The sequence below is a fragment of the Camelus bactrianus genome, chromosome 8, assembly GCF_048773025.1.
Source record: "Camelus bactrianus isolate YW-2024 breed Bactrian camel chromosome 8, ASM4877302v1, whole genome shotgun sequence".
Classification (NCBI taxonomy): domain Eukaryota; kingdom Metazoa; phylum Chordata; class Mammalia; order Artiodactyla; family Camelidae; genus Camelus; species Camelus bactrianus.
This window is the reverse complement of record NC_133546.1, coordinates 31,620,310-31,635,838: the sequence shown is the minus strand read 5'-3', so window position 1 is coordinate 31,635,838 and position 15,529 is coordinate 31,620,310. Positions and strand designations below refer to the sequence as shown.

At 34.2% G+C, this 15,529-nt stretch overlaps 2 protein-coding genes across 5 annotated transcripts in view; one reads left to right on the top strand and one right to left on the bottom strand.

Moving 5' to 3' along the window:
* ECHDC1 (ethylmalonyl-CoA decarboxylase 1) overlaps positions 1-15,529 on the bottom strand; it is a 48,833-nt gene that overhangs the window by 6,053 nt on the left and 27,251 nt on the right. For all 3 annotated transcript variants that reach the window (XM_010965526.3, XM_010965527.3, XM_010965525.3), the window contains exon 5: positions 13,410-13,490. In XM_010965526.3, coding sequence (XP_010963828.1) covers positions 13,410-13,490 — 81 coding nt within the window. The remainder of the gene's footprint in view (positions 1-13,409; positions 13,491-15,529) is intronic.
* LOC105077203 (sex comb on midleg-like protein 1) overlaps positions 7,998-15,529 on the top strand; it is a 32,349-nt gene continuing 24,817 nt past the window's right edge. For both annotated transcript variants that reach the window (XM_074368397.1, XM_074368396.1), the window contains exon 1: positions 7,998-8,094. The gene's annotated coding sequence lies outside the window, so the exon portion shown is untranslated. The remainder of the gene's footprint in view (positions 8,095-15,529) is intronic.

Genomic DNA, 15,529 nt, shown 5'->3' with positions numbered 1-15,529 from the left:
ATCCTAGCATGCTCAGAGGTGGATTTTCTTGATATCAAAGTAAGAATTTCCAGATAATACAGTGATTACTACAAAACAGAGCAACATGGGCAACGTGACTGCTTCCTGAGGTGGACATATATTCAGAGTACAGGCACTGACACAGCAAAAATGGAATTTGTTTTTTAATGACTCTGGGATTTGTTGGTTGGGGGGGTGTGTGTGTGTGTGTGTGCACGCGCACACATGAGCACATATGTCTATTATGTCTATATATTTTGTGTTTTATTCATTAAGTTAGTATTTTAGAAAAGGGCTCCCCTCCGTGCTCCCTTGGGACAGCATGTCTCCAGCTCCCTTTCTTTGTAATATACTTTGCACTAACGGGTAGCAGCTGGAAATGCTAATACCTTTGGCTGGGGTTATTTATATTCATGAAAACAATGTTAGAGATTGGAGACAAATTAGATGGGCAGGCTCTAAATTGCATAGTTGAGAATTTTATTTCTCTAGAGAGAGGGGAATAAAATGTGTTTTTCATTCAGTGTATAAACAGCTAAAATCTTGATACTCCAAAGAAAAACAAAAAGAAAATGTAGACAATTCACACACACACATCAATGAATGTACGAAAATTTATGCCTCACTAAAAACCTTTAAAAATGCAAATTAAAATTTAATTTTTGATTATCAAAATTAGAAAAGATCTTTTTAAGAGTATAATCATTATAAGAAAGGATGCTCTCAAACAGACACTCAAATGCTGCTAGTGGTAGTATAAATTGGCAGAATCTTTCCTGGAGGGTAACTTGGCACTATATATCAAAAACCTTGAAAATTTTCATATCCTTTGATTAAGTACTGAATTATATAATTAGTACTAGGATTTATTCTAAGCTAATAATCCAAAAGGACAAAGCCTATGTATAAGGTAGTTATCACAGCATTAATCATAATAGAGAAAAATTAGAAACAAAGGATATTTTAGTACATCCATACTGATAGAATATTTTAAGCTTACTAAATTCGTGTTTTCCAAGTACACTTAAGGATATGGAAACACTGTCATTATAAACTATATGATATATAATCTTAATTTTTTTAAAATAAAAAGTTATATATATGTCTTTTTATAAAGACATGAAGAAAGCACACCATAATGCTAATGCTAGCTATCTTTTGATGGTAGCAACTTTTTTACTCTATACCTAACTGTATATTTTTTTATTCTTTTTTTAATTGAAGTATAGTCAGTTTACAATGTTGTGTCAATTTCTGGTGTACCGTGTTACGTCTGAGTCACACATATACATACATATATTCCTTTTCATATTCTTTTCCATTATAGGTTACTACAAGATATTGAATATAGTTCTCTGTGCTATACAGTAGAAACTTGTTGTTTATCTATTTTATATACAGTCTAACTGTATATTTTAAAATTTTTGTTAATAAAAACAGATACCTAGACATAATTTATTATTCTTGGATCACCCAATAAGGGATTTAAAAAATTTTTTTAATATGCAGTAAGGTATATTGTACTTCCAAAATACTTAAAATATTTTTAAAATCAGTATTTTCAAAATAATCATTATTCAGTGTGTGGTCTGTGGACTAGCAACCTTGGCATTACCTCAGTCCTCACCCCAGATCTATGAAATTAGAACTGTATTTTAATAAAATCCCCAGGTGATTCATATTCACCAGAATGAGCACATAGCTTTTTATAATCAGAAAGCACAATAAACATTTAAAAAATATTATGACCTGTACTATTTGCTATTAATTCTATAACCCAAATTTAGTGGCTTAGAAAACATTCACTCTGAACGTCAGAAGTCTGGGTACACCCTGGCTCAGCCAGGCCCTCTGCTTAGTCTCCCTAGGCTGAATCAGGGTGGTGGCAGCACTGCCTTCCTCTCTGGAGTCCCTGGAATGAATGCACTTCCACTCATTCAGGTTGTCAGCAGACCTGAGTTTCACGCAACTTGAGGACTGAGGTCCCTGTCTGTTTGCTGGCTTTCAGCTAGGGATTGTTTTTCTCTAGAGGCCAGCTGCGGTCCTGGCTCGTGGTCCCCTTCTCCATCTTCAAGCCTTCCCATGCTTCTCATCTCTCAGACTTCCCATTCTGCCTCATGTCTTTATTTTTAAAGGTTCATGTGAATTGGCTCCATCTGGATAATCCAGGATAATCTCCGTTTTAAAATCCAGAACCTTAATTGCACTGGCAATGTCCCTTCTGCCAAATGTTAATAACAAGTTCTGGGGAGTAACAGAGTGTGGGCAGGCATCTTTGGGGGCCACTACTCTGTCTGGGTGGTGGAAGCACTTAAGCCTGATTTCCCTTCCATTCTGTTGTGCTGTTAACTTTCCTGCCCTCACACATTCCTCCCACGGCACCACCACAACTAGCGCCCACCACCACCATCACCCCTTCTCATCTTTCACCTTCTGGAAAACTTAACTATTCAAGGATTCTTTTTGTTCCATTCCTTTAGTTGTTAGTGTAAAGACTCAGTGGGGAAAACAATCTCCATTAAAAAGAAAAAAAAAACAAGGATTTGCTGGACCTATAACATGTTACTTTTAGGTGAATGTTAAAAGCGCTGTAACACTCGTTGAGGAATGCAGATTTCCTAAGTGTGGACACCAGACCTGCGCAATTTCCGAAGCCCAAACAAGATTCTTTTTTTCCTCCAATATTAACTTAGTAAAATCAGAATATAAAAGCATGATTGGTCCCCTGCTGGCACTTTAAAGAACACTGAGGGCTAGAAATCTAATTAAGGTCTGACTGAAGGTGGAAAACCGGGTATGTATCACACATAGTTAGTAGAATTAATGTATGCTATTAAGAACTTTTTCTAATTACAAAATATTTCAAAAATACAAAAATAATAACATATTCATGTACTCATCACTCAGATGTTACAGATACGAACTTTTTGCCACATTTATTTCTGAGCTCTATTCTCATCTCTTTCCCTTCTTTTTCCCACTTCCTTCTCTCTCCACTGGCAACAAATATCCTGAAGTTGGTGAGAGTCATTTCCATGCATGTTTTAACTTTTACCAAATATTCTACTTACTAACCAAATGGTAAACGTCTGCATGAATTCTAGAAAAGAGATCGCTAAGTAATAGTATTTCAGTGTTATGCCCAGCATCTCAAAAGACAGTGTACCCTGACCAGCCAGCATTGGTCCTAAGTTGGTCAATATTAAGTTAGCAGGTTATTTCTACATTGGAAGTGAATGCATCAGACTATCATCGTTTGATGACATGAGCCATTAAAATCATTCAACTAACTTTGTCTACTCTGATTTATCCCTCCCACTGTTGATGGACATTTAGGGTTGTTTCCAGTCTTTAGCTAATATGAATGGTGCTGCTATGAATATTGTAGGACATATCTTTAGGTGACCATTTGTATGCATTTCTCCTGGATTTATACTGTCTTACTTTTCTACTGCTGCTGTAACAAATTACTGTAACTTTGGTGGCTTGAAACAACACAACTTTATTATCTTATAGATCTATAGGTTAAAAGTCCAACATGAGTCTCACTGGTTTAAAAATCAAGATTTTGGTAGGGATGCATTCTTTTCTACAGGCTCCAAGGGAGAGTCCATTTCTTTGCCTTTTCTAGCTTCTAGAGGCTGTCCACATTTCTAACCGCATTCCTCCATCTTCAAAGCCTGCAGAGGTGGGTTGAGTCCTCACACTGCATTCCTCTTACCTTGCACCTGTTACTGTACTTCCTTTTCTGACCCTAAACTCTTCAGCCTCCCTCCTCCACTTCAACAACACTTGTAATCACACTAGGCCCACCCACCAGGAGAATCTCTACTTTAAATTCAGCAGATAAGCAACCTTCTTTCCAACTGCAACCTAATTGCCCTTTCCTATATATCATAACATAGTCATTGGCTCCAGGGTTAAGCTAAAGACATTTTTGGAAGACCATTATTCTACCCACTGCATATACCTAGGAGTAAAATGACTGTGTCACGGGGCATATGGCATTATTCAACTTTAGTAGATACTGGCCTTTTCCAAAATTTTGTACCAATTTACACTCCCATCAGTAGTTTGTGAGAGTTGCACTTGCTCCACACCCTACTAACACTCGATCTATTCCGTCTTTTTCATCTCAGGTAGTTCTTCTGGTGGGTACAGAGTAGAAAGGAACTGTCATTTTAATTTGCATTTCCTTAATAACTAATGAGTACTTTTTAACCTACCTTTTGGCCATTCAGATATCCTCTGTGGAAAGTCAGTTCAAGTTGTCTGCCCACTTGTTTTAATTGGGTTGCCTATCTTATAGCTTTGAAGGAGTTCTTTATATATTCTAGATATGTCTTTTATGGATTCAAAATACTGAGATAACCGTCTCTTACTCTGTGGGTTGCATTTTTATTCTTCTAGTTTTGTTTCTGATAGAAATGATTAATCTTAACAATCTAATTTATCAATGTTTTTCTTTATGGTTAGTGATTATTGTGTCCTATTTAAGAAATCTTTGACCACTTCAAGATCACGGAGATATTGTCCTGCTTTCTTTCAAAAAGTTTACTGTTTTACCTTTCACTTTTAGATTTGCAATTCATCTGGAATTGATTTTTACACATACACATGCATTTACTAAAGAGACCATCCTTTCCCCACTGCACTACAGTGTCATGTCTGTCTTAAATGACCATACCATTTGGATCTGTTTCTGGATCTCTACTGGCCAGATTTTCTATCTTTGTGCAAAGAGCACACTGTTCTAAATTACTACAGTTTTATAATAGGCTTCCTATATGTAATACAGACCTTCCAATTCTGTTCTTCATAATTACCTTATTTTTTCTTGGTACCCTGCATTTTCATATGAATTTTAGAGACTCAGTTCACACACACACACACACACACACACACACACACAGAAACTTGCTGGATTGTTACTGCGATTACATGAAATCTGGAGATTATTTTGGAGGAGAAGTGAATTTTTGTAATATTGAGTCTTTTATTCCTCAGATGTGGTATATTTCATTATTTATTTAGGTCTTCCTTAATTTCTTTTAGTAATGTTTTCTAGTTTTCAGTGTAGAAGTCAGATGCTTCTTGTTAGATTTGTTTCTAGGTTTTTTTTTTTTTAATGCTACTGTAAATGTTATTGTTTTTAAAATTTTTGTTGTCTGCTGCTGGCATACAGAATGCTACTGATTTTTATTGGCCTCACAGCCAACAAACTTATAAAATTAACTTATTCTAGTAGATTAGTTATATATTCTCTTGGGTATATATTCTTTTGGGTAATATATAGTTACATATTCTTTCTATATACACAATCATATCATTTGTGAATAATAAGGTTTTATTTCTTATAATCCAATCCTTATAACTTCTTTAATCTTGCCTCACTGAACTGTTTGGGATTTCTAGCACAATGATGACCAGAAGTGGTGACAGTACCCACTTTGTTCCTGATGTCAGAGGGAAAGCTTTCAATATTTTTATCATTATGAGATGTCTGCTGTAAGATTTTTATAAATGTTCTTTATTAGACTAAGAAAGTTCTTTCCTAGTTTGCTAAGAGTTTTTATCATGAATAGATGTTGAATTTTGTCAAATGCTTTTTCTGCATCTATCAAGATTGTAATATGATTTTTCTCCGTTTTTTTGTTAATGTGGTATATTATACCAATTCATTTTGTAATGTTAAACCAACCTTGCATTTCTGGAATAAGACACTCTTGGTCATGATGTATTATCCTTTTTATCATTAGATTTAATTTATTAATATCTTGTTAAGGATCTTTACATTTATGTTCATGAGAGTGATTGGTCTATAGTTTTCTTTCTTATAATGTCATTTTTAGGTTTGGGAATAAATATTATACTCATTAAAAGAGCTGGAAGTATAACTTCTTTTTCTATTCAATGAAAGGGTGTTACTGTAAGATTGCAATGAATGTGAGGATGTAATGTAAGATTGGTGTTACTTCTTCTTAAATGTTTGGAAAATTTCACTGATAAATCTACTGTATTTGTAAAAAGTAAAATTTCAGGGGTTGGTCTCAAAATAATGACTCCTGATTAATTCCTAACATCCCCACACAACCTCCCCAAAGTTAAAAAATTAGCAATGAGCAAAAGAAAGCCAGACATGATCCATACCCACAAGACTATGCAGAGGCAGAGAATACTACATCTTTAAAATGATTTGTAAGTAGAGGAATGAACACCAAATTAAAAAAAAAAAGATTTCACTTTTGAAAATGAGTAAGGCTGAAAGTTACAGTTTTAAGTAAGCACCATTTCTGAAGCAGACCCAGGTAAGTAGAAAAGGGGTGGTTTCCTTGGAGAAATACAAGAGAAAAAACGTAAGAGGGGGGAAAAATAAGGATTCTGTAAAAACAAGAGATACAAAAGTCATGCCAGCTCCTCTCCCATTTCCACTGTTATCACCATTACCAATGTCATCCATCCAAAAACTAAACTGTTAGATGATGGCATTCTCAACCAAGGAATCCTAGCCACAAAATACTTAGGAATAGAAAACATCAAGCCAGTTCTATAAAAAAAAAAAACTACTGTAAGAATAAAGCAAAACATGTAAAATTCAAACATTTCATTTGATGAAAAGTGCCTCCCTTCCCAAGCAGAAAAATGTGAAATTAAAGAAAAAAACTGTAATGATCACTCCAAACTGAAAAATATCTTCAAATAGCATAGTTATATGGAAAAAGAAAATTCCTGAATCAGAATTTTTTAAATCAGGGATAGAAATGTACAAAAAAAAAAAAAGTGTAGTGGGTGGAGACATAAAATGAGTAAGAGCTGACTGACTCAAGAAATAGAAGAAAAAAGACAAGAACAGGTTTGAATAAAAATTGAGGAAGGGTCACTGAAGACAAAGAGGGAAACAACCAAGAGACTAAGAACTGGCTAAAAAAAGAAAACAGAAACAGACAAAGAACATGTAATATATGTAAATATATGTACAACTAAAACAACTGAAACAACAGTGACAAGCTGGGCAAACACATAAAAATATATCATTGAGAATAACAAATGTCCCTAATATTTAAAGAATTTATAAAAACTAAGGGAAATAAGCCAAATATCCTATAGAGAAATAACCAAAACATGAATAGATAATTCACAAAAAAGGTACAAAAATTGTTCTTAACCATATGAAAATGTGATCAATTTCACTTACTTAAAGGAAAATGCACATTAAAACTATGCTGAAATACTATTTCTCACTTATCAGATTGGCAAAAAAAAAAGTTTAAGTTAAGTAGCCTTTTTTGGCAAAGGAAAGTGAAACAGACTAGAGAAAATGGAAGAATGGTCTATTCCCTAGAGAATTTAGCAAAATCTAATAAAACTAAATATCCATTTAACCTGTGATTCAGCAATCTTATTTGTAGAATTTAACCTTACGAGATAACATTAATACTATCAAAAAAGTCCACACACACAGTTACTCACTGGAACAGTGTACATATTCAAAACATAAAATTCAATTAACAAGAATGGGAGGAAAGAAAAATTAAAACTGAATACAAAAACTAACTGAACCAAAGTATTTCAAATAAATAATACACTGAAGACAGAAAAATTACCTTTGACTATTTACCCTTGGTCTGGGAGAAAAACAAACCTGCAAAACTTGAACTCTTTTTAATAGTTTCACTTTTCATAATGATATAGGGACAATAATTTTAAAATTACCTTATATGCTTTGTAAGATTAAGTAAATGAATAAATATGCTGGTGTTATTGGGAGCTGGGGTCATGGCTGTTGCAGGAGATACAATAAGAAATGGGAAAAGACAAGAACAAACTTTGTAGGAACAGACTGGGCTTGGAGATATCAATATAAACTCATGACCTCTAATTAATTAATGCATGATCTAGCTTTGTTTGCTCAGAGTCTAGAAACAAAGATGCCAGGAGCAATGAGAACACCCAGCATCTAGATCTTGGTTTTTAAATATTACCCACCTCCCCTCTGCCTTAAAGGAACTAGTGCTCCCATGAGAAATGCCAGAGACCAGGGCCAAGAAGAGGAAGACATAAGATGAGTCTGGACTATCTTATTATACTCAGAAAGTAAGTAAGTGCTCAAATGAATGAATGGATGAATGAATGGTGGAGCATTTCAAAAAAGACACAGGAGCCAGATTGAAAGGCTTCCCATTGGCCAAATCTGGGACAATTTATGCATCAAAATAATCAAGGATAGTAATGAACCATAAACCACTAAAAAATAAGAATCCATTAGTTCACACTGATGATAAATACACACATGCACACATACACACACAAGAAACAGGTAAAGGAGGGCTTGTCGTCAGAGCAGAATGACAACTGATATACATGCAGGAAATGGTGAAGTTAGAGAAATAAAAATTTGCGATCATCTTAGCAAAGATGGTTTGGGCAATAATAATCAGGAATGCTCAACACAGTGGAGAAAGTTCGGCAAAAAGAAGAATATTACTAGTTGCAAGGAGGAAAAAAGCAACCACAGTGGAGAAACCAAACACTTCGACAGGGTGATCAAATTTAGCATCACCAATGACAGGCGGAAAGACATTGTGTGTGTTCAGATGTGATACTCTTTGACAATACAATATCCCTTTTGTAGGGGTATTATCCAGAGATACATAACCTGAATGAAATCATCAGAAGACACCAAAGCGATGAACAATCTATTGAAAAACAAAAAACAAAACATGGCCTGTTTTCTTTAAAAATGTCAAGTCATGAAAGACAAGGGTTGGCCGAAGAATCCTTTCAGACTAAAAGAGAGAAAAGGGCTCTGACAACTAAGTGCAGTACACAGTCCTGCAGTGGAGGGAAACACTGCTATACTGGGAGTTAGTGCCGAGCTGACACACCTGGAATATGGACAGTATATTAGATAAAAGCACTGCATTAATGTAAAGCTTCCTACATTCAACAATTGTGCTGGGACTATGTAAGAGAATATTCTAGTTCTTAAAAAAGAATATACATATTTGTGTGTATGTATTTAAAGGAGTAAAAGAGCAAGATGTTTGCAACCTACTCCTAAATTTCTCAGGAAAAATTATTATATGTATTATACATAAAAAAATACACACACACACACAAAGTGAAAAACAAAACCAAAACAGCAAAATGTTAAAAACTAGTGAGTCTAAGTGAGTAGGGAAACTCTGTCCATTCCAAGATTGGTTCCAGACCCTCTGCAGATACCAAATCCTCGGATGCTCAATTCCCTTATGTAAAATGGTGCAGTATTTGTATATAACTCACTCACATCCTCCCATATACTTTAAGTCATCTCTGGATCACTTATAATACCTAATACAATGTAAATGCTATGTACATAGTTGCCAGCACCTAGCAAATTCAAGTTCTGAATATTTAAATATTTTGAAACTTTCTGGAAAATTTTTTCCCAACTATTTTCCATCCTTGGTTGGTTGAATCCTCAGATGTGGAATCCACAGACACAGAGGGCCTATATTTCCAAACAAAAAATACAATTCCAATTTCTCTCTTATACCAAATTCAGTGGCAAAAAAAATTCAGACATGTAATTAAACTGTTTTTGTGCTTTTGATTGCCAAAAATTGATGCTGAAAAGTCAAGCAGGCTGAGTTTGTCATTTTCTATTTTCATGGGTAGTTTTGAGATATTTTTATCAGTGAACCTTTATAAATTTGGTGTATACAGGAACTTTGACTAATGTTTTCTAAAAGGTATCTAAACAAAAATTTAAAAAGATACAGTTTATGAGGGTAACAGAATAACAAAGTCACCAGTTTTCACTGGTGATCAGAAAGGAATATAAAAGTTAGCAAAAAAATCTGGCAACTGTATTCTCTATGCCAAGCCCATATGTTGTAGGTAGAATGGCCCCACAAAGATGTCCATGCCCTAATTCCTGGAGTTGTGCGTATGTTACTTCACACAGCAAAAGGGACTGCACAGATGTAATTAAGGTTACATATAGCAAAATAGGGGGATTATCCTGGATTACCTGAGTGGGCCCACGTGAGCTCTTAAAAGCAGGAAACTTTCTCCAGCTACAGTCAGAGCTGCAGCAGAAGGGTAAATGAGAAAGGTTCAGTATGTGAAAGGAACTTAACTGACCATTGCTGAAGGAGGCCCACATGGAAAACAGGAGCAGGAATGCAGGCATCCTTTAGGGGCAAAACTGGCCTCTGGCGGATAGTCAGCAAGAAAAATAGGGACCTCAGTCCTACTTGTGCATGGGGCTCAATTCTGCCAGCTGTAACCTGGGTGAGCCTGGAAGCAGATGCTCCCTCAGAGTCCTCAGAACCCAATCCAGCCAACATGCAGATGTGCCCTTATGTGGCCAAGTCTGCAGAAACCAGCTGGGTCCCATCAGACTTCAGTACCTACCTATCTGTGAGATAATTAAACTGATGCTGTTTTAAGTCACCAAATTTGTGGTAATCTGTTATGGCTGCAGCAAGAAACTAATACTCAAATAAATATTTTCTTAATTTATATTTCATTCTAGATATTTTAATTAATCAAGACAAATTTTAAAAATTAGAGGCAAATTTATTTTATCACAGTTCTAGATTTTTATTTTCTCATCCATTTGTCACTAAAGGGAAACATAATGTTGGAGTGACTAGATTCTGAGCACTATGGAATGCCACTTTTCAATTCATAGGTTAATGTTTCGTTTTAGAAAATGTTTTTAAAAAGCCATTTTCTATAAGAATGTTTCACATGAAATTTATGACTCAGTTGAAAGCAGTTTAGTATGAAGGTCTGTATTTGCCAAGTAGTCCTGAGTGTTTCTAACATATTCATTCATTACATGTATAATCAGCTGGTGCTTAAAGGGTTTGGGAACAGGGAGAGGGGCAATGCCAGAATGTTGTATGAATTCACTTCTTTGGAATATTTGTATTAAGAATATCTCACATCTTCTGAAATAGTTTCCATTTGTAATAAAAGAACAGCAGGAATGAAAGTGTCAGTTGAGTGGATTCCAGGCATTCTCTAAGTTAGAAAGTCAAACAAGCTAAAAAGAACCAAAATATATGCCTAAGGAAAGAACTTACCTTTTTAGCAGAATGCTATGAAATCTTTTGGTGTTTTTTTTTTTTTGGAACAAGCAGATCTTTTTAGAATACAGCTAAAGCAGTTTGTCGCAGAAGATAACTGACACGGTGTTGATAAAGTTGGGAGGGGGTGGAATCAGCTAGAGAACTTGTATTGATTTATTGCTTCCTTGCAGCTGTGACTAGGAATATAGTTTGGTATATAATCTTCTCTGTTAGCCTTTAAGTTTTAAGAACTTTTGCATTTAGTGTGTCAATTTAAAAGGGCCAAACAATTCTAGGACTGTGCTTTTCACACTTTTGTTATGAAGGATCAGTTTCTATTTTTTTAGTTTCATGTCAGTGGACAAATAATTTTATAAGATGTAATAAAACTATATTACAAGAATAATTAAACAAAAACCAAGACATAAAAGTTTCTTGAATGGCAGTTCCTAGCATAAATGGGTGCTAAACACATGTTTAATGAATCTACTGAACTCAATTTAATATGAGTGTCCTGTATATGCCAAATAGTTGGCCCACAAATGAATATGTCTTCATTGGAAAAATGAATGTATCTGGTATGTTACTGAATATGCCTGATGAGGGCAGTACCCTCAGACACCTCCTGACCAAAAAAATAAATATTTCATGAGGTTCTAGGACACATGATACTTCCTTCATTTAGAGGAGAACAACACAGCAAGGTAAATTAGCAGTGGCAAAGGAGTAAACAATCTCTGATTATTTTTCCCTGTGATTTTGCCTTTTGCCTTAAACCCTAACTACACCCAAACATAGATCAGGAATAAATATAAACGTTGATGCAAAAGTCTAATAAATACTTAAAGATGAACACCAGACTCTATTTTAGAGGGTATACTTTCTCCAAAGTACACCTGTAAAGTTTTAATTTGCACTTACTTTTATGTAGGTGATTTTTAAGTGTAGTAATGTACTTTCACACATGGCTTAGAATTCTTTAAATATATTAAATTATGTATTTAACTATATACTTTATATGTTATATGTTATATAATTATACATTTATATTATATATTCTATAAGTATCTGTATTTCAGGGTGAAGTGAGAAAAGCATTTAATCCTTTTTCACACAGAGCATTTTATGTTTAGCCCCACATTGTCTCACAGAACGAAATGTAGCATCCTGATGCACTCTACGTTGATGACAGCAGAGGGCACTGTCATGAAATGGCCATTTTCATCATGTACAAGAATCCTTTCCAATTAGGAAGTATTAGTTTTCAAAGAGGCTGAGATCTTTGTAAATTGTCTTACATACCAAAACTATTTTAAAGTCTCTATTTATGTGAATACAAAGTGATATATTTCAACTTATAAATTGAAAACCGAGTCATAGATTTAAAAAAGAAGAAAAATTAATATAAAATGTTACTACTCTGCATGAATTAGCTTACTGAATCTTTCCTCATAGTCTTTCTATTAGTATATGTTGCCATTTATATAACGTTAAAAAAGAAAAAATAGACTCTATTGGTTACAGAATAGTTAGCATACAAAACTATAAAAGAAAGTAAGAAAGTAACTATCATGAAACTCAAGGTAAGTTTCCTGTAGATAGAAATGAGGGGGATAAGACTTAGGAGGGGCATGTGGGGGTGGGGGGGTTGGAGTGCTGGTAATGTTCCAATTCTTGACCTACAACATGGTTACATAGGTTCCCACTTTGTAGCAAGTCATTAAAGTCTACATTTATGTTTTATACACACAAAACCAAAACAAAAAAGACCTTACCAAAATTGCATCATTCCTATAAAGTACTGCAATTTAATACTGCAGTAAAATTGAAGGTTTGTTGGTCCCAAATAACCTTCTCTAAGTTTATTCCCTAATCAGCCCCAAATCACAAAGTTACTACAAATCACAGTAAAGATAGCAAATGGATTTCAGAAAACTTTTTATTAATAAGGAGACAACTACAGCAGACTTTTTCTCCATTCTCTTTTTTTCCTTTAGATTTTTTTTTGGGGGGGGGGAAGGGTTCTTTTCTTTGTATAATTCTTTTAAATCTTAAAGTTTCATATATTTCCTTGGTTTCCCTCTCCAGGGACTTTGCTAATACGGATTTGATTAATTCAGAATCATTTTGTTTTGTTAACTGCTTGAAATGCATAGTAACAAAGTAATGATGGAGTTATATTAGACTGACCAAAATTATCTCCTCTAACGATTGGCAAAAAGGAAATATCTGCTAATTGATTATCCTGTGTAAGAATATATACACTATTTATATTCAGGCAAAAAAATAAATTTGAGCATGTGTTAGTTACATTTATGCCAAGAGTAATACAATTTTTAATCCTACCTGAAATCACATGCTGTAGTAAGTTCTGCTCCTCCGCCCAATGCCCGACCTTGAACAAGTGCAACACTTATTAAAGGAAGTCTGTATATTGGAGGAAAAAGGAAAAATGGATGTTACTATTTTAAATTTCAATATTAATTTATAAATGTTATTAAAAATTTTAAGATGCAGTAGAAACAAAATTACTGAACTACATTTATAATAATAAACACACCTCAAAGGACAGTAGAACCACATGCTTGTATATCATAAGCAGCAAATCCAGTGTAATACTGAAGATACAACAATTCATACTACAGTGGTGCCTGCAAATGTAACTGACTTGCTACAATCTCATTATAAAACTTCAACAGATGAGGAGCTGTTTCTTATGGATGAACAAAGAAAATGGTTTCTTGAAATGGAATTTACTCCTGGTAAAGATGCTGTGAATATTGTTAAAATAACAACAAAGGATTTAAAATATTCCATAAAACTTATTTGATAAATCAGGCAAGGTTTGAGAGGATTGACTCCAATTTTGAATGACCTTCTACCATGGGTAAAATGCTACTGCAGACAAATTGTTTGTGAAAGAAAGTCAGTCAATGCAGCAAACTTCATAGTCTTATTTTAAGAAATAGCCACAGCCACCCCAATGTTCAGCAATGACCACCCTGATCAGTCAGCAGCCTTCAGCTTCGAGGTAAGATTCTCCACCAGCAAAAGATTACAATTCGCTGATGGCTCTGATGATGGTTAGCATTTTTAAGCAACAAAGTAGTATTTAATTAAGGTATATACATTGCTTTTTTTAGATATAATGTTATTGCATACTTAATAGACTAAAGTATAGTGTAAACATAACTTTTATATGCACCGGGAAGCCAAAAAATTTGTGTGACTTGCTCTATTTTGATACTGCTTTATGGGGGCAATCTGGAATCCAACCCACAATATCTGCCCTGTATACAGCTCCTGGAACCTCTCTGCAACTGCAAATCAGAATATTTCAATGTAATATTGCCTTAGTCCATTTTACTGATATCAGGTAATAAATGGGAAATTTGAGGCTGTATCCAAAGGGAAGAAATGTGATATAGAAGACTGAGCTCCAAAACCGTGTTATTATGAAGGTTCCTATCAAAAATTTGTTCATTACTCAACTGAAGTGATCCAGAGACTGATCCTGTATAAATCTGGTTCTGTAGTCATGGTTCTGAAGTAAAAACATACCTTCACCTTTCTTGTTTGTAAAGACCCACTTTGCAGAGGAGGTGCGTGAATATTAAAAGATAAATCTGAAATGTTTCGAAGTATAGAATTTTTTGTAGGTTCTCACCAAAATGAAAAGGTGCAGGTCTAAAGTAATTAAAAATTTCTTAACACACACTGCTTCCAAATAAAAGGGATTTTTTAAATCAAAAACTTAAGATTTATTTAGGAAAAAGTCAAATGTAATAGGGAGAGGTAGGTGAACAGGAGCTAAGACAATGAAAAAGTATTTTAGAATAGTAATGTTGATTCCATTTTTCTTTCTAGACTCTTACATACAGAGAATACCAAAAAAAAAAAAAAAAAAGAAAGAAAGAAAGAAAAGAAAAAGAAAAAAAAACAGTGATGTATAATTAACAAGTATATTAAATAAATATGAATTTCTTTATTTTTCACAATGTTTAAATTGTTTACATTCAGAATATGGAAGTAGAAAGCTAATCGGCCCTGTAACCTCAAATGCATCATGACAGGCCAAGAAGAATATCCTCCTTTTCTTCCTCATCTAGGTGCAAGGTGAATTCATCTTCCTTGGAAATCTGTAAAAGGCTTTCCAATTGGTAATTCTTTTCCTCTCTCCTTGAGATAGAGACCACTTCACTACATATTCCACTAAATTTGAATGTAGGTCATCTTTAGATGTCATCTCTTGACCAGTGTCTATTCTGCTCTAATACCAGTATTTAACTTTCCCATGTCTATAAATATAGCTGGTAATATAAAGCTCTTTAGAGGAAAGTACTATGTCTTAAATTCTTTTTATCTCTCATGTCTCTTACTTTCTAAATACTTGTGTGTACTTCACTAACATTTAATTAAATGACTACCCTTGATGGCACAAATAGATATTTTATCACTAGAATAAA